The sequence below is a fragment of the Symsagittifera roscoffensis genome, chromosome 4, assembly GCF_963678635.1.
Source record: "Symsagittifera roscoffensis chromosome 4, txSymRosc1.1, whole genome shotgun sequence".
Taxonomy (NCBI): Eukaryota; Metazoa; Xenacoelomorpha; order Acoela; family Convolutidae; genus Symsagittifera; species Symsagittifera roscoffensis.
Window position 1 is genome coordinate 9,795,730 of NC_087065.1, and position 17,748 is coordinate 9,813,477.

Consider the following 17,748-nt stretch of genomic DNA (forward strand, 5'->3'; position numbering starts at 1 on the left):
GAAATTGGAGGCTGACACGTACTCAGAAAGTAACTCGAGCATTGATCTGAATGATCAGAATTGGCATATCAACATGGTTGGTGGAGACTCTTGCAAGAGACTTTGACAGGGAGGTGTATCAAGGCCCTGATAGCGATCGCTAACTGTTCTCGAGTGAAATAGTTTTTGATAACGCGGCAGATGACTTGGACATTATAGCGGTGTCGAAACGTTCATTGAATCTGTTACAGCAAAATAAAGCAGTCGGGATTGAACTTGAGCCGTTCCAACTGGAGGCAAAGTCATTGGAAAAAATTTGGTGTGTCAAGATGAAAGATGACTCAAATCAGCCCATTGAGCTGAATAGTCAACTTCGGGTCATGAGGACATAGTTGAAGGCAAGATACAGACTCTCAGACTTTTAAATAGAGAAAAGAAATGAACTTATGACGAGAAGCCCAATCTTTAGACAATATTACATGCAAAAATGTTGAGACTTTATTACATGCATTATTACATGGTCGGTTAAATCTGAATATGGCTTACTTATTGTTACCTGCAGAGGGAGAGGAGGAAAAAGTTCTTTAAAGACAGCGCAATAAATTTGACGCAACTCTATCAAACGGAACTAGTATTCAGGTCACATGATCAGATCGGGCATCAAGGGATTGAAAAGGCGTACCGGAGATTCTCGAAACGATTTGAGTGGCCTGGGATGAAGAAGGCATGTCATTCCGAGTTTCATTAAGTGGTGCAGATAGATCATCAGAAGATACGTATGACAGATAGTGGTTACATCAGGACCTGGTGATCACTTCACAAAGTACGCAGAAGCTGTGCCATGCATAATGGCCTCAGCTGAAGAGACTTGCGATCATCTGATTAAAACTTGGACAGCTAAAAACGGATTCCCGATGACATTCAAGTCGGACAATGGAAATGCCTTTGTATTTGAGCACACTAAGGAGCTGATGAATTGTTCTCAGGTAGCCCAGGCTCATTTTACAAAGACGAATGGCTTAGTAGAGAAACAAAATCGGATTCTGGTGTCAATTTTGAGGTTTATTGTTCCCGAAACATGACTGATTATGATAGACATTTGCAAAGGCCTGAAAAAGCTCTGCCTTTAAAATTCCTTTACCCTGTGTATGAAGGCAAGAAGACATTGCCACAGAAGAAATGATCAAGACGCAACACGTAACAAGCTCAGGCGAGGCAGAGAAAAAATTATGACAAGACAAATCTCACTCAGTCGAAAAATACTAGGAAGCTCCTGAATAAATTGAGGGGGCAGTCAGTTTATGATAATGGAAGTACATCAAAAGAGACAATTTTACAGGCTCAGCACAGGCCGAGTTGCGCTTTTCGAGAACACCAAACCCCATGACCCATCCACAGAGGACTGGTGTGTGCCTGAAAACATGGAGAACGGTGATTTTTTATAGATGGAGCTTGCTTGCGAAGTCAATGTGAAGGGCACCGTCGAAAAGAACGATGGTAATGAGGTACTGGAAAAGGAACAAACCCACCATTGGACCTGCATCCTAATGAAATAATCAGGGCAGATAAAAAACCTTGCCCTATGCAGAAGACGATCGAGACGACCCCGAGCAGAGAGAGGTTCCCATGAACATGGAACGGGATCTACTCTTTTCGATACAGACCCGACACAGTGACAGGGAAAGACCCGCAACAAAGTGTAGTCAATACGGGGATGAGTTCAAAGTGGTTAGGACAGACCTGAAGAGGATAGCAGAAAATTTAATGGGTCTAGAAGAAATAACTGCGTCACTGGAAGTAGACATCGTCGAATATGAGGACAATGAGTGGCTCGATGATCGGTCAAACCAGAAGTGGATATTGACGACGAGCAACAGCAGTTATACCAGCAAAAATTAACGAGTCTGCGCGTCTTGGAATGCTTAAATGAAAAGATGTCAGACCCTGAGGAAACCAGTGTCACGATTCAGGACACAGACCGCGAAAATGTGAATCGCCTCAAGAATGACATAGATACTCTTTCCAGGGCAGCTCCAGAAGGGCCAGTGTTCATTCCTGCGTCCAACCTTAAGTTAATATCAGGTATACGATCGATGGATAGTTTTGTCACGGGAGTGGGGGTAGGGCTTCCCCACATTGGAAAGGAAAATTTGTAAATATAAAAAACATAAAACTTGCTAGAAAAACATGTGATTTAGAGACAGAAAAGGAGAGTAGTGGAATCATATTTTATAATGCTTGGTGAATACTCATAAAGCATAATACTAATCGATAGCATTTTTATACTCACGCACAGGACATGTGCGATGGCCGTCACCGCGGCATGAGTTCTAGAACAGCACTAGTAACCGATTTTAGAAGAGTTCACAAGAACATAGAAATTTTGTAGACGCAAAGAGCAGGAGTAGGGGGTGTAGCAACTTTGCCACCGGCGGCTTCGCAAATACCAGGAAAATGTTTAAGCATCTTGGTGACCAGGCTGACGGAGAAGCAAAACGTATACACCGAATATTTGGTCTTGTCCCTTTCATGATTGTATTGAAAATTCGATTGACTATATATATTGTTAGTATATATAATGACTTTATATAATATTTGAATGACTAAAAAACCTAAAAGAGTGGCTTTTGGAATACTTTTTTGACCCAAATTTTGCAAAAAAAGGTACTGTAACATTTTTGTGTTGATAATTTTTTTGTTAAAAGTCAAACAACTTTGAAAAAAAAAACCCAATTTAAGTTTCAGGTTTCATTCGTTTTGTTTGGATAACGTATATCAGCTCTGATTTTATTTTAAAAAACATGTGCTAAAAGTATAGTTGTTAAGTTTTTCTCTGAAAAAAGATGGAATCAATGTTTCTTTTGCTTTGATTTGCTGAAACTGAAAATTGATAACTCCAAACTTTCACTGCCTGATTTATCCGCTAGTTCTGTCGTTTTTGACAATGATTCTGCGCGCTAATCTATACAAATTTATCAGATTTCAAACAATTGACCTAAATAACGATTTTTTTTCACAAAAAAAACGCTAAAGAAAAATTCTTCTCTCTTAATTTTTTTTTTCAAATAACTCAAAATTATACTTGACTTGACCATGTTTTATCTAGTTTTTCATGAAGGGACATGCTGTACATTTTCAAATCAAAACAAGGATTTGTTACCCCTGTGATGAAAAATTTTGAGACGGGCCGAGTATATTTTTAAGGAGCCCTTATTACTTTAAAATTGCCGAAAAATTAAACAGTAAACTGACTTGATTTTTCCTCACAAAATTTATATACATTGATCAATGTATTTTTTTTCAAAACAAGTTAATTTTATCAAAAAACTGTAGAAAAGGAAAGATTCTGATTAATCAAAAAGCTTCACTTAGTAGATGCTTTCCTCTTCAAAAGTTGAAAAAAATCCTGAGAAATCAGCTTTTTTGGTTAACTTGATCTTTAAGGCTTTCCTACTATTTGTTGGCTACAATTCAGTTGCTATTAGATTTTCAATAAATTTCCCGAACTTCGTACCTAGACAAGAACTATTCTGAAGGTCCCGGAGGATCCTTTTAATTACAAAATTGTTCAGCCTATTGGCTCAGATAACTGTTTCAAATCATTTCAAACCAAAAAATGGGATGTCCTTGTTCAAACAAAAAATAACACGACTGTTTTCAACAAATTTACAGTTCCAGGTTTTACTAATGTAATGCAAAATAATGAAAAATCTGTTTAATCCTCAAGCATGACCGTTTATTGCCAATAGAAACGTGCACCTCGAGCTAATCCATAAAAACATGTCGCAGCTTACCAATCAAACCGCGCATTTTTATGGCCCTGGTTGAACAAAACAAACGTCGGCAACATAAATCAACATACTTGAAAAAAATCTATAACGGGTAGCAAAACTATTGTTCTTAAAATAGTGTTTAAAGATGGTTATTCTGGCGAACAACTTGAACAATAACCGGAAATTAGTCTCCTTTCACGGCAACGCCAACGCCAACAACAACTGCTTGAAAAGGAATCCTTCTTTTCTGATTGACAACGAGGTCCACAGTACACTCAGCTACGGTGGAGTTTCTTCTCCGGTAGCTGGGAAATCCTCGTTTCAAGTGCAGCACGACCGACTGAAGAGACCTCAAAGTGCTGTTCCGACGGGTAGAAAAAGCAGGTCCAGCTTCCAGGTAGAAATTTTGTCTTCCGATCAGACTACTGAAATTACCATAAGATTTGAAACAAATTTAAAAAAAACTCTATCACTTTTAAGTTGGTTTAGGTTTGTGGCTATTTATCAATCGATGGCGTGCTTAAAACTTTTTGTTGAATCCATGATGGCATGGGGTTGTTAGAAGTTTTCAGCTATAATTTTGAGGCACTTATCATAGTAGTAAACCGTTCACTTCGTGATCGATAGATCGTGTAATCGATCCCCTGCCAAGGCAATGATAGTGTGTGAGGACGAGCTCTCACTTGACCTCTAGCTTCAGGTCTATCACCGTCTGACCGACTGCGGCTGCAATAGTGGTACCATGTGAAAATTCTTGAAGCAAAAAAAAACGACTTTGAGGCGCTAAAAAAGAGCCACGCTCAACAAAAGAACTTCTGAAGAAGTCTGAAATGTAGGGAAATAAGAGAAATGGACTATGCTTAGATAGGCTGCAAGGCCTTTCATAGATCCTCCTTGAATCGCAGAAACGTTAAATAAAATAATAATTTTGAAAGTTCCGTTTAAACCAATGTAACGTTTTTGGTTGCTGCTCCATACCCCCACCCTTTGGTCAAAACTTTTAGAAAAACGTATCAAAAGTTGATATACAAAAGTTATTAGCAAAAGTATACTACCCTTTCTTGCAGCCAAAATTTTTGCTTAACTACGTCAATGGTATTAACCACCTTCATGGTAATAACAGTAATAAGCATTATATACATTACTTCTGAATCCTGTTTGCTCAGCTAAGTTTTCATTCCAGGATGATCAAGTATGTCTGGCGTGTTTTCACCGGGGCGACAAGAACGAGAACGCGAGCTGTGCTCGGGAGAGATCGGCGCACAACAAAGCGATGGATCGAACTCTAGAACAGTACAACCTGTTCAGAAACAAAGTGTCAGAACAGCAGGTTAGCTGTTGGATTCGGAAAAGATCTTTAAGAGAACGTTTGATGGCTATTTGAAATTACAATTCAAAAAAGCGCACAGACAATTCAGCCAATTTGAAACTCAGACAATTCAGCCAAAAAGATACATACAATTCGCAACGCGTTAGCGCGACTGCTGCGGTCACTTTTACTGGCTGAATTGTCTGCATTCTTTTGACTGAATTGTCTGAATTTCAAATCGGCTGAATTTTCTTTGGCCGAATTGTCTGGACGCGTTCAAAAACAATATTAACTCGAGGTTGAAATGGTTTTTCAGCACTTGAATACCTATCACAATTTGCGCGTTTTTTCTCAAAGGTTTCTTTCTGCATTAACGGTTATTTTCAATATGACTTTTGTAACGATGATTCCAAATTGTCGTAGCACTTAAATTTGCGTGCAAAAAGACGCCGCTTCTCATTTCTTTTAAAAGTCTTACAGCCATTTGAATCCACCAAAAAATAATTCAAGATTGGAATTAAGTGTTTTTCAAGTTCCTATCGCATCAACTTAAAAAAAAGTGTTGGCGAAAGTCATGAGCTTAAAAAAATTTTTTGCACGAGTACAGATAGTACAAAACATATATATATTTTTGAGAACTTGAGCCCGCATTAACTGGTGTCTTCAACGTGATTTGTGAAAAAGGCAGTACTGAAACTCCCTCGGTTAAATATCAAAATTGCGTCTAAGAAGACGCGTCTAATTTCTCGTATAATTACAACTCATGGTTTTCAGCAAGATGATAGAGACGCACATAGACGCAAGATGGAGATTCTGAATGCTAATTTTAACAGAGGAGTGGCTCAAGCGCAGAAGCAGATCCAGGCACAGAAACCACCATACCAGGCATGTTCTTCTTTTCTTCTTCAATTTCCTTTGATCCGTTCCGACAAAATTTTAACATGTTTTAAGACTTGTCTCTGGAATCCAGGAACATACAGTGCACAGTTTGACCTCGTAATGTGATACCGTAGTTTATAAACTTTTACATCTAAATTTAAGGTTAAAATTTCAAATTTGTAAACGTAAATGATTTTAGATGTTGATTTATTACGATAGTCTGTCTTGTCATAAGAGTGTATATTTTTTCGCTATTTGGTTGACCGAGAAGATTTCAACCAGAGCCAAATTCTTATAATTCTGAAATTTGGAGCGAAGTTTATTTTGCTCAAGACCAACAACTCGACTCGAGACGGAGAGGTATATTTCCCGAGTTCCGATTTTTTTCTTGTTCAGCCGAATAAATGGTTCGAATATTCCTGAAATGATTTATTAACGAATTAGTGCTATAATTCTAGATTTCAGCACCAAAAAAGTATTCAAAATTATGTCTTATTTTGGATTTTTTTTTCTCAAAATTCTTATCATAAAATTGCTTTATCTCTGCTTTTTTACACTATTGTAATAACTTAATTTTCAAAAAAATATACTTTATTACTTAAATGTGCATTTTCGGGCAAGTGTGCATCAAAATTTAAGTGTTTTCTGAACTTAAAATTCTAGAAGAAACTGTTTTAATTTAGTGTCATTCGAATTTTATGTTCTGTGTGTTTGCAGAAGATGTTTCTGCTGCAGCAGAGGCCCCACACAGCCCAAGTGTACAGAGGGGTGAGGGAGCAATACAGGAGTGATCTGAGACGACAGATGAGCGGGGAGAGGAGACGGCGGGAGGGGGAGAGTGAACAGCAGTTCAGACTAGACGCCACTCAACAACAACAACTCAGACGACAGTGGGTGTCATTTTTGAGACACATTTAACAAAAAATGAGATACACTTCTGTAAAAAATTGCAGAGAAAAAATTGCCCAATATTAATTCTGGCGAAATTTTAAGCAACTTTTGTTCTCTTCATTTTTTGTCTAATCTTAACCCAATTTGGGAAAATTGCGTTTGAAAATTCGAGTTTTGTATATTTTGTCCGGTTAACTTAAATCAGCACTGTATGTCAGGTCAGAATTAGCTTGCCAGTAATTATCCGAAAACTGATGATTGAAGTTGTTTGGTTCCTGGTTATTGAAACTTCTTACTCTTTCTGTAAAAATTGCAAACACAAAATTCAAACAGTCTTCGAGGCCACGAGTTCTGATATTGTGTGGATTAGAACAACTTTTTCTAAATTTTTTTTTAATAGAAGATTTTGTTCTACTTCCACAGTAATCAAAAATTGTACAAAAAATTTTATCATACCGCAGCAAATGGAGACATGGACGCAGACATGGTAGTTTCAAAATCAGGCAATAGACAAGAAAACAGTCAGAAGTCTGCTAGTGATTGGTCCACTTTTTCGGATTTTCAAAAAAAAACTTTTCCGAAGAAATCTTTAGCTTTTTTTAAAGCAAAACACCTCTCTGCCTCGACAAAAACTTTTATGCGGATATATAATTTTTTTATGATGCGCTTAGTTTAATTGACTTTGATTATTCTACTAAATTCATGTTTCTTCTTTTTGAATTCGATTTTTTCGTATTTTCATTCAACTAAGAGATTCGATGTTATTAAAAAATTTCAAGCAGGTTTTACTGTGCATCTTGTCTACAGGTATGCTGTAAATCTTGCTTTTCTTGTCATTTGTCTCACTCAGTCACTTGCTAAATTAATCTGTAATTAATTTTAATTGGCAACTTGACACATCGGTAATGAGAGAATTGTTTTTATTCATCTGGTTTTGTTGTTGTTGTTGTTGTTGTTGTTGTTGTTGTTGTTGTTGTTGTTGTTGTTGTTGTTGTTGTTGCTGCTGCTGTTGTTGTTGCTCTTCTACTTCTTCTTCTTCTTCTTCTTCTTCTTTTTCATCTTCTTCTTCTTCTTCTTCTTCTTCTGTTACTTCAGCCGCTTCTTCTGTTTTTGCGCATTGACAACAATACTTTAGCGCTCATTTATTGAATTTAAGAAATAGAGTCGTCAATTAGACAGTTTTTCAATCACCAAAACAGGGTTTTTATCAACTATCTTTCGATATTGGGTTATTCGATATTCTTTGTGTAAATTTTGTTATAAGCATTCTGCAAACTATCTTCAATTTTATTTATGTATTTATTTAGTTTTTTTCCACGCAAAAATAGATACCATAAATAATCATCGGAATGGGTCGAGTGATATACCATATTAAATCTTTTTCAGATTCAAAAATTTTCCTCAGTGTGGAGAAAAACCTGTTTGAATATTTCGATTTTTGTCTATTTTCGAGCTAGTACAGCGAGCGATCATGCTCATTTTAGTCCGTTATAATGGCTTATTTATGCTTTATTTTAGTTGTACTCGAATAAATCATGTTTTTGAGGTTCTATTAACGCAATTTTGAAAAAAACTCTAAAAAAAATTGAATAAAAAAGTTGTATTTTTTTAATAATTGTTTTTGTGTTTTTCCTGTCATTTTTCTTTTAAAAGTTTTGTATAGTGTGCCTGTTTTACTATGCCTATCGAATATGCTTAAGTTGTATTTTTTTTGTCCAGAGCTTTCTATATCACCACGCAGAAAAAACGACACTTGTTTGAGCGAGAAGAAGTACATTTTCTAAGACGTTTTCTAAGACTATGGTCAGAACATTCTGTGACAATTGCACAGTATCCGCCTATCTTTGTTGAGAAAATTGATTTTGGTGCGTTTTTATTTGTCCAAAAAATGAGTAAGTCTGCAAGTTTTTCAATTAAGATATGCTTCTACTGAAAAAACGGGAAGAGCAGTGAATAAATTCGTCACATGGACCATTTCTCATTATCTACAAATGAAAAAACTCTTGAAAATGAAGTTCTCATGAAAAAAAATCATGATCTAAAATCATTGGATAACACGATATGATTGTGGGCAATAAAACTCCTTTAATACTTTAATTCAAACCCTGGGTAATGGTCTTGAGAAAGGGGTAATTTTTATGGTCTTATGGTCTCAACTGTAATAAAAACCAAATTATTTTTTATTTTTTTTTCCAAAATTTGACACACACTGTTTCAAACAGCATCATTAATATACGTGTTCTTTGATACGTTGCAAAAGACTTCAGAGTTCGTTGGAATAATTTATTTCTTAGTGTTTTGCTAATCAAAATACTGCGACTTAGAGTGCCTCTGATTCAGGTTGTCTGCTCAGAGAAGGAATCAAAACTCAAATGACATCGAGAAAAAGCAGAAAATGAAAGAGAGTTTAGACTACCAGGTAAGAAGACACAACCGATAAGCTGACGTCCACTGTTTTGTCCGAATGAACATAGCTTATTTCCGCCCCCCATTTTCGAGAACAACTGGTCTCATCGAGTTCGTTTTTCAAGCTATGAGTGAACTGAAGGGTATAATTATATACTTTGGAGCCTCTTTCAAAACAACCGTGGAATACAGAAAAAGTTCACAAATTTTGCAAAAAGTACATCTACTTTTTTGTTGCATTCTATGCCAATACAAAGCAACCTATTTTTGTTTGGCTTTGAATAAGCACATATAATAAAATAATGAGCACATTGAATAAAAGAAATAGATTTGAAAACTCAGAATCTGTTCTCATAAACCTCATCTACAAAACCTCATAAGCCAATTTTTGTCCAAGAAACCCTGCAATTTTTTTTCATGCAAACGTACAAATCTTTGAGGCAAAATCTAACAGATTGTTTTCTAAAGTGACTGTTTTTCTGTTAATGCTTTGAAAATTCTAAAATAATTTTTTCTAATTCAAAGAAATTTTACTTTTTTTTCATTTGTCCACGAGGGACAGGACCAACATACGAGCTGTACAGCTCATCACGGCGAACCGCTGTTGTGCCCCTGCTTAAGAACTACATGCAATTTTTTGAATTCAGGTGCTGACTAAAATTCCGCAGCTGCCTCTTGCGCCAGACAGACCAGCTGCCATCTTCTGTCCGGAGGAGGAGTCGGAGACCAGCAAGCGACAGAAGGCGAAGAAGCTGGCAGAGGAGCAGTTGGATTTGGCCATTATGAAGAGACAGAATGAGTTGATCGACGAACTCATGAGCGAATATGAGCAGCAGAACATGCTCAACAGAAACAAAACACAGTGAGTTCGTTTTTTAAGAAAGAAAGAGCGTCCATAGTTTCATGAGTCAATATTGAGGCCAAAATTCATTTAATTCATTTTTTGTTTGTTTTTCAATTTCTGAGTTCAACAATGCGGGACGTTGAAATAAAATACCAACATCAACGAAATTTGCAAGTATTTTTTAAAATGATATCACCATTGCGATGATTTTTAAAGAGCTACATCGAATATTGCTCTTGGAGGTATCTACTTTTAAGCAGATGACAAGCTATATTATCACAACTCCCCCAAATTATTCGAATATTTTCAGGAAATAACAAACAATAATTTTATTCCAATATTTGGGGTCTTAATTAATTATTAGAGCCCCTTTTGAGGTCATACCAAAAATATATTTTTGATCTGTCCTTATGTTCGGTAATTGTCAGTACTTTCGGGCTCAAATTTTTGGGACAAGTTTCGGGGTCAAATTTCTGGGACAAGTTTCGGGGTCATACCAAAAATAGGCTTTTTTCGCGTTTTATTGTTTTTACTTTCGAATAGTCTGATCAAAAAATGTTTTGCTCCGATTTTTCCCAGAAAAAGGGGACTGTATTTGAATCTGTTATTTGCCTAGATTGCGTGAGGAGCACGCGGCTAAGCAGTTACAACGCCAGAAAGTGCAGCAACATCTGGACATTGAGTGGCAGCAACAGATGATGATCAAGCAGGCCAGAGACAAGGCAGAGACACTTCACCTACTTAGACCAGGTACACACTCATCGGAATTGAAACCCGTTTTTGGTAAGAAAGCCAACCTTGCCCGGATATGTTTGAAATATGTTCGAGTCCAATTTTAAAAACGGTTCGAGTGAGTTTTTATAGTTTTTTCTTCTTTTATAATTGATGCAAAAATGTTGGCATTGTGCTTTTCGTCAAACGGAATTGAACGAAGCTATTTATTATAAAACTGCTAACTTTTATATCGAAAATTAATTTGTGCAACCATCTGAATATCAGGAAAGCCGCGTTTTTGACCAATAACGATGCTCAAAATCACCGTTTCTTGGAACTTTGTCTTAAGTTCCAGAAACTTGATGATGGTCCAAATCTTTAGAACTTAATAGTGGTCCAAATCCAAATTTCAATCAATCATTTTTGGGCGATTGTAAAATGTTCTCAAAAAATTTGTTGCAATTGAATATTTGTCAATGCGGGCATGAAATTGGGTGACATATCATCAATGAAAAATTGTTTCACAGATTTCAGTTGGAGTTTTGCGCTTTCTATTTTGATTAAAACATTAGAAAACTGAGAATGATAAAAAAAACTATCACTCATGTTTTGCAGGTGGTTCGTGTTTGATGGATCAGTGTGCCCATTATCCGAAGTGTAGTAAGTGTTTTAAGAGGATCAACAACAGAGGCAAGAGTAACATCCTCAAGGACACCTCTGCGTACACGTCTGGAACCAGATTCATGATATGACAACACGTTATGACAACAAACCCGACCGAAGAAAATAACATATTGAGCTGCACGGATTTTAAATGATAATTATTGAAATATTGAATACTGAATAAGAAAATATCTGTTGCCCTTATTTTTTTTCAATGAACAATCTATCTATTCAATTATCCAGCATAAAATTTGAGTATGGAAAAAACAAGTGGCAAGTTTGTCTCAAAATGTGCTTTGGATTAGCATTAAGTGCCCTCAACACTCCAACTTAGCGAAACTTCTAGCATCAGTGCGAGGTATTGAAATTTCAACCTGCCCTTTGAGTATTTCAATGTTTTTGCTAAAATATACAAAATTCTGATTTAATGGTTTTCACATAATAAGAAAAAAGTCCTGAAGATTTATCGAGGCGTCTGAAAAAAAAACAGTTTTCCCAGCTCAAATCAGCTTTCCAGTTTGAAACAACTTTTCGATTATCTTCTATGTTGAAAATTAAGTAATTTCGTTAGTTCCTTTCCAATTTAATCAAAGTGGATTTGGGTTAACGCCTGAAAAAGGGGATTCTTTTCCAGCTCAATATCTGCGTATGTTTAATGATTTTGTGCTTCATTGGATGTTTTTGGACTGGATATTTGTTCCTTTATTACAAAGGGTGTTGTTACAAAGGGTGTTGTTCCAAAAAACTTCCCATGGAGCTGAACGAAAGCAACGGAAACTCATTAGGAGTTGACCTTGGATCTTGATTGCCGCAATAAACTTAACTCATTGTTGAGGTTTGTGAAATAACACTTCAAAACAGAGCATCTGTGAGAACTTTCAGGCAGTAAGCGATTCGTTTATTGGTAACCAACCAAGTAAAAGAAGATGATCTGATTACTGAAAGTTTACAAATAGGTTTGAAATAGGTTTGCTTCCTGCTTGAAACGACCAAAAGAAGCTAAATCAAAGATCAAGATGAGCTGAAACTTGTTGACTTAGAGGGTGAATTTACAACTATATCCGCAAAAGTTTTTTCTTATTGCTATTTTGGTGGTTTTGTCAGGTTTCAGGTTAGGATCGTAAATTTTAACATCTGATTTTGAACAGACACGTCTGAGAACTGTCTTTAAATAACTTAGAAGCAGAAACCTTGTTTCATCTTGGAGAAACAAAGATTCTTTTTGAAGAGTCTTTGGATCCTTCTCAATTCATTGTTCGAAACTAACTGACCAATGTTGAAATTGATGACCGCTACTTCCTGTTTTCGCCTTAAGTGATAAACTTATAATTACTCATCATTAGTTAATTGTGTCCATTAAGTTAACTGACCTCATAACTTGCCATTTTCAAATCAGTCACTTGATTAAGAGGTCGCTCAAAATTTTTCAAAATGTCTCAAAACAAGCCACAGTTTTCTAAAATTGATCAAATTTTTCCATCTAGTTTTTTGATTCCTAATCTTACCAACTCATTAGCCAATAATGAGCTGCAAAAATCTATGCTATTTGCTTCGAATCTAATACAAAACTGTTTGGCCACAAACTTGAACGCTGAAAATCAGAGGTCATTTTTTGAAAATTATCTGCAAATCTTAAGAGCTCATTCGACTCTTCAATCCTTTCCATTGGCTAATTTGGCACACTTGCGGCCAATTCCAAGTTTGACCGAATCTCCGCTGGCTCAGATTTTGAAGTCTGGACTGTTGCCGTTTGAAGCTACTAATGGACAAGATGCTGGCTCATTTGGAGATATAAAGTACGTTGCAATCCTTGAAAATAAGGAGTTATATTCGTTGCAGAACTGTACAAATGGTTTTTTAAACCTGAAATATTTTTTTAGAATTTACTGACTAGTGCGTTATTACGACGAGAAAATAGGACTTCAAATTTTGAGTAAAAGATGTTTATTCCCAAATCACAGCAAAACTCGCAGAAGTTTTCCCGAACGAACCACAGCAAAACACCAATAATTTTACAATCACCGTAAATCAATTCCAAAGCCAGACCATTGTCAAACCCAGATATAATTGGCACTGTTTACTTGTAGATAGAACATACAAAATAGGCATTCAAAATTACATTTTCCCGATCTGTTTTAGACTACCTGTGCTGCAGCATATGGAACTTCAGAACACCTGGTCCGAAAGTGTTGACAAACTAATCAAACAACTAACTGGCTCAAATGAAGATGAGAAAGATGGCACGCTCGAACCAATCGAGAAAACTGGAAAAGAAACTCTCATCGCTCAATCTGCTTTTCATGAAGGTAAATGTTTTTCTGACAAGTGATAATTTGCATATTGAGGATATCGTTTTTTTTTGCCGGCCAGTTTGAGCATTTTGTTGAAAAATGAAGCAAAGAAATTTTCCCTCTACTTTAGTATAATTTTTTTTAAAATTTTTGTACCCGCATTGCAAATGATTGGCGCATGGTGGAAAAACAGAAAAAAAATCATGTTTTGGTTGTTTTGATTGACTTGTATTATTCAAGAATTTGGCACCGGACTGCAGAAACGAACACAAACTGAAAATCTGAAGATTACAAAACCACCTCTCTTTCAATCGTCAAGTGATGATCGACAGCAGAAAGTTCTAGAACATTCTGGAAATGATTGCGTGACGTTCCTTTGTCGTGTGTGCAAGGAAGGCTTTCAGGATGAAGAGAGTCTAGCAAGACATCAGATGATGCATGAAGAGCTGAAGCCCTTTTCATGTGAAATATGCGGCAAAAGGTACACTGTCTACACGATGATCACATGAAAAGCAGATAACCTCAGGCAACACATTGAGTTTTTTCGAAAAATTAACTCAACCTATGGTATTAGGGTAAATTTCCGGCCAAAATAAATCGACTTTTTGTTAACAAAGAAGACAAACAGAAGCTCTTCGCACAAAGAAACTCAAAATAAAATTGATAATCTCTCTCATGGCACTGGGTTGAAAAGAGAAAAATAAAATCAAAAATGAAACTTTGATGAAAGATTAAAAAAACATTGAGCTTCAGGTGTTTGCTGATTTATACGCTCTATATCATGCTTAAGTCAAAGCTTAATGAGTTTTCTAGTCTTACTGTAATTCAAACAAAATATTACATTTATATAACAGTAAAGGGTGACTTTTTTTTAGCTTGAACTAATTGTTTCGTGTGGTGTGTCTTATTAGGTTCACGCAACAGGGGACGGTGAGGCAGCACATGCAGATCCACCGGGGGCTGAGGAGGTACCAGTGCGACATCTGTGGTCGGAGATTCAACCAGAGGGGACCCCTCAGGCAACACATGGTGTGCCACACAGGTAAAAGTTACTGCTCATGACTTCTCATGGTACTTCATTTTGATTACTCTCTGATGAACTTGACTCTTCCTTGTACTTAATTTTGTTTACTCTCTGAAAAACTTGACTTCTCGTGATACTTAATTTTGTTTACTCTCTGATGAACTTGACTTCTCCATTACGAGGCCAAACTCTGCACTGGATAGGCGCACAATTTTGTGTCTGTATGTTCCTGGATTCCAAAAACTAATCCTTAAACATGTTCCAAAATGTAAGTGGATTCCGCTAAAAAAACTTCTGTGGATTCCGCGTACATGTGAATGTAACGCAATTTTTGTCGGCACATTTGTTGTGTCGCGGATTCCGCAACAAGCGGATATAGCTAGTTGTTTCGGATTCCGCAACTGTAAGTGAATTCCGCAAAATTTAAACGGAATCCGCAAGTGGATTCCAAATTTTGTTCAACATTGAACTTGCATATGAACAATTAAAAACTAGAGCTGGAATTCTTATCTCTAGTAATGCGGAATTTAAAAGCAAGGACTTAAACATTGCCAGCGGAATCCACGAACAAGTCTTAAAACATTGGTTACCTAAATCGGTGGATCTCATCTTTTAGTATTTTGGAAACAAAACACCGAATAATTTCAATAATTGGAGTCATTGAGTTGAGAGTGTATAGAAATACAACACACAGCACGTCACCAAATTAAGTCAGTATTTGGGGTTGCGCCATCCCCAAATACTGATTTTGGAAGCATAACGCCGAATAAATTCAGTAATTGTAGTCATTGGGTTGAGTGTGTATGGAAAGAAAACACAAAGCCACGCAGCATATCGCCAAATTAGGTCGGTATTTGGGATTCTATCGATCCCAAATACTGGTCAGTATTTGGGATTGATGGAATCCCAAAAACTGGAATAATATGGAATAAATATGGAATAAATTCATTATTTGGAGTCATAAGGTTGAGAGGGATTAGAAACCCAACGTCATAGCAAAACGTCGAATTAGTTCAGTATTTGGGGTTTCATCGATCCCAAAAACTGGTCAGTAGTTGGGATTCCAATAATCCCAAACACTGATCTAGTAAATTCCTATTCTAGTGAAATCAAATCATGTAATTAAAAGATATAATTTTAAATGCTACTAAATTATACATATTTGTAAATGGAATCCGCAAACAAAATGCGGATTCCACTTACAATTAGCGGGTTCCATTTACACTTTGTGGATTCCGCTTAGGGTTGCGCATTCCGCAACAGCTCAATTTAACTATACACATGTCTTTTTGTTTGTTTGTGAACTCCACAAACTGTTCTGGATTCCGCAAATACGGTTGCGGATTCCGCAAATTCGTCTATTTTTGAAGCGATTTTGAGCGCAACAGTGTTTTGACTATTTGTTTGTGGAATCCAAGACAGCACAGAAGATCAAAGAAAAGTAGCAATGATGTGGATTCCGCAACAAAGCTGATTTTGGCATGATCTGGAATCGGCATACAATGCACAGAATGCACAATTATAGGGAGCTCACCAAAAATCGTTATCTCAAAATAATACAAATCGGGGTCCCTTTGGGTCGGCATGGGGTCGAATCCCTGAAAGGGGGGGGGCGTTTGCTACTGTTTGTGACATAGACTTTGTAAGTTTCCCTTACAAAAAGGTAAACAAATTTGCTTGCAGTTTGCCCACATTTTTTTACTTTTAATCTAACACTGAATCTAATTATTTTAAAATAATAAAGGAAGAAGAGCCACAATAATTACCATTGCTACTCTTTCATCAGACATAAGAAAACTTTTGAGGTGTGATCAATTTTCTTTGGTGATTTAGTTGTGAACTTTGTTTCATATACCCCTTTTTCAAAAGCCGAAAAATCGAATACGGAAATTTTCTTGACCGGTCAATGTCCTTTAAGCTGTCAGATTTTTGACTTCTAAATAAGATTGCCAATAAGTCTTTCATTCGGTTCTTCTTCATGAAATATTCAAAAGGAAATGTCGCCGTGAATTTTGAACGCAGCCGTGACTTTTCGAGGTTTCCAATTTGTGGAACACTTTTCAAATGTTATTCAGTTTTCTCAATTCCAAAAACTCACGTTGTTTTCTACAGGAAAAACAAAAACTACAGAGCCGGTGCAATTGGTGAGTCAAATTTTTATCAACTTCTCTGAAAAAAAGATGCCCTTTTTTAAAGCTTTTGAAACATGACAATGCCGCTAGAAATTGTCATGTTTCAGAAGCTTTAAAAAGGGAAACTATTTTTCATTAAAGTTGATAAAATTTTTGTCTATAGCTCACAGTCTATGTACATTCTTAAGCGTCCTTTTTACAAAAGAAAATATCGCAATTTTCTTATTCGTTTTCAGGTCTGCGACCATACCAATGTGATTCTTGTGACAAAGCATTCACACGGAAGGCTCACTTGGAAGCCCACGTGACCATCCACACCGGAGCACGTGACTTCTACTGTGAACTGTGCCGAAAAGACTTTTCCCGTTTTTCTTCTCTCTGTTCGCACCAAAAACTGCACGGAAGTGAAAAAAGTTTCGGCTGCAAAAAGTGTGGGAAAAGTTTCCCCAATTCAAACCAACTGTGGAGTCACTTCAGAATTCACAGTGTCGAGAAAAATTAAATTCAAAGAAAAAAAATTTGATACGATGCTTTCGAAAATTTAGCAAAAAAGTACATATACATTTTAATTGCTATTCGAATTGTGCAATCCAATCTGTTATCAGCGGTCTTAAATTAAAGTGCCTTTCATTTGAAATTGAATCATTTTTGGCAGGGATTTATTTAGATTATTTCAGCAAAATTAGCTTTTCTATGAATATTTTTTGCAAATTTATATATAAAGTTAAGCTCGGTGCTTCCAAATTTGTTTAAAAATTAATACTAAATTTAAATTCAAATTCAACTACTAAACAACTTTGAGTACAAATAGAGAACTGGTAGTGAAGTGAACTAAAGGAACTC

General features: G+C 36.3%; 2 protein-coding genes across 2 annotated transcripts; both read left to right on the forward strand.

Annotated features, from left to right (window-relative positions):
• Positions 1 to 3,675: 3,675 nt before the first annotated feature.
• On the forward strand, positions 3,676 to 11,649 carry LOC134844240 (coiled-coil domain-containing protein 81-like). The gene is made up of 8 exons (XM_063860825.1): positions 3,676 to 4,149; positions 4,936 to 5,082; positions 5,836 to 5,946; positions 6,658 to 6,830; positions 9,172 to 9,250; positions 9,885 to 10,099; positions 10,698 to 10,831; positions 11,411 to 11,649. The coding sequence occupies exons 1-8, from the start codon at positions 3,898 to 3,900 to the stop codon at positions 11,545 to 11,547; spliced, it is 1,248 nt and encodes a 415-aa protein (XP_063716895.1). The 5' UTR covers positions 3,676 to 3,897; the 3' UTR covers positions 11,548 to 11,649.
• Positions 11,650 to 12,997: 1,348 nt separating this feature from the next.
• LOC134844731 (zinc finger and SCAN domain-containing protein 12-like) lies at positions 12,998 to 17,407 on the forward strand. The gene is made up of 5 exons (XM_063861545.1): positions 12,998 to 13,254; positions 13,598 to 13,764; positions 13,990 to 14,230; positions 14,661 to 14,791; positions 17,142 to 17,407. Exons 1-5 carry the CDS (start codon positions 12,998 to 13,000, stop codon positions 17,405 to 17,407), a joined length of 1,062 nt encoding a protein of 353 aa, XP_063717615.1.
• The last annotated feature ends 341 nt before the right edge of the window (positions 17,408 to 17,748 follow it).

Excerpts from the sequence above, each read along its gene's own strand:
- LOC134844731 (XM_063861545.1), top strand. The coding sequence starts at position 12,998 with ATGCTATTTGCTTCGAATCTAATACAAAACTGTTTGGCCACAAACTTG. Across the intron at positions 14,231-14,660 it reads TGTGAAATATGCGGCAAAAG|GTTCACGCAACAGGGGACGG; the intron begins GTACACTGTCTA and ends GTGTCTTATTAG. Across the intron at positions 14,792-17,141 it reads ACACATGGTGTGCCACACAG|GTCTGCGACCATACCAATGT; the intron begins GTAAAAGTTACT and ends ATTCGTTTTCAG.
- LOC134844240 (XM_063860825.1), top strand. The coding sequence starts at position 3,898 with ATGGTTATTCTGGCGAACAACTTGAACAATAACCGGAAATTAGTCTCC. Across the intron at positions 5,947-6,657 it reads CACAGAAACCACCATACCAG|AAGATGTTTCTGCTGCAGCA; the intron begins GCATGTTCTTCT and ends GTGTGTTTGCAG. Across the intron at positions 10,100-10,697 it reads CTCAACAGAAACAAAACACA|ATTGCGTGAGGAGCACGCGG; the intron begins GTGAGTTCGTTT and ends TTATTTGCCTAG.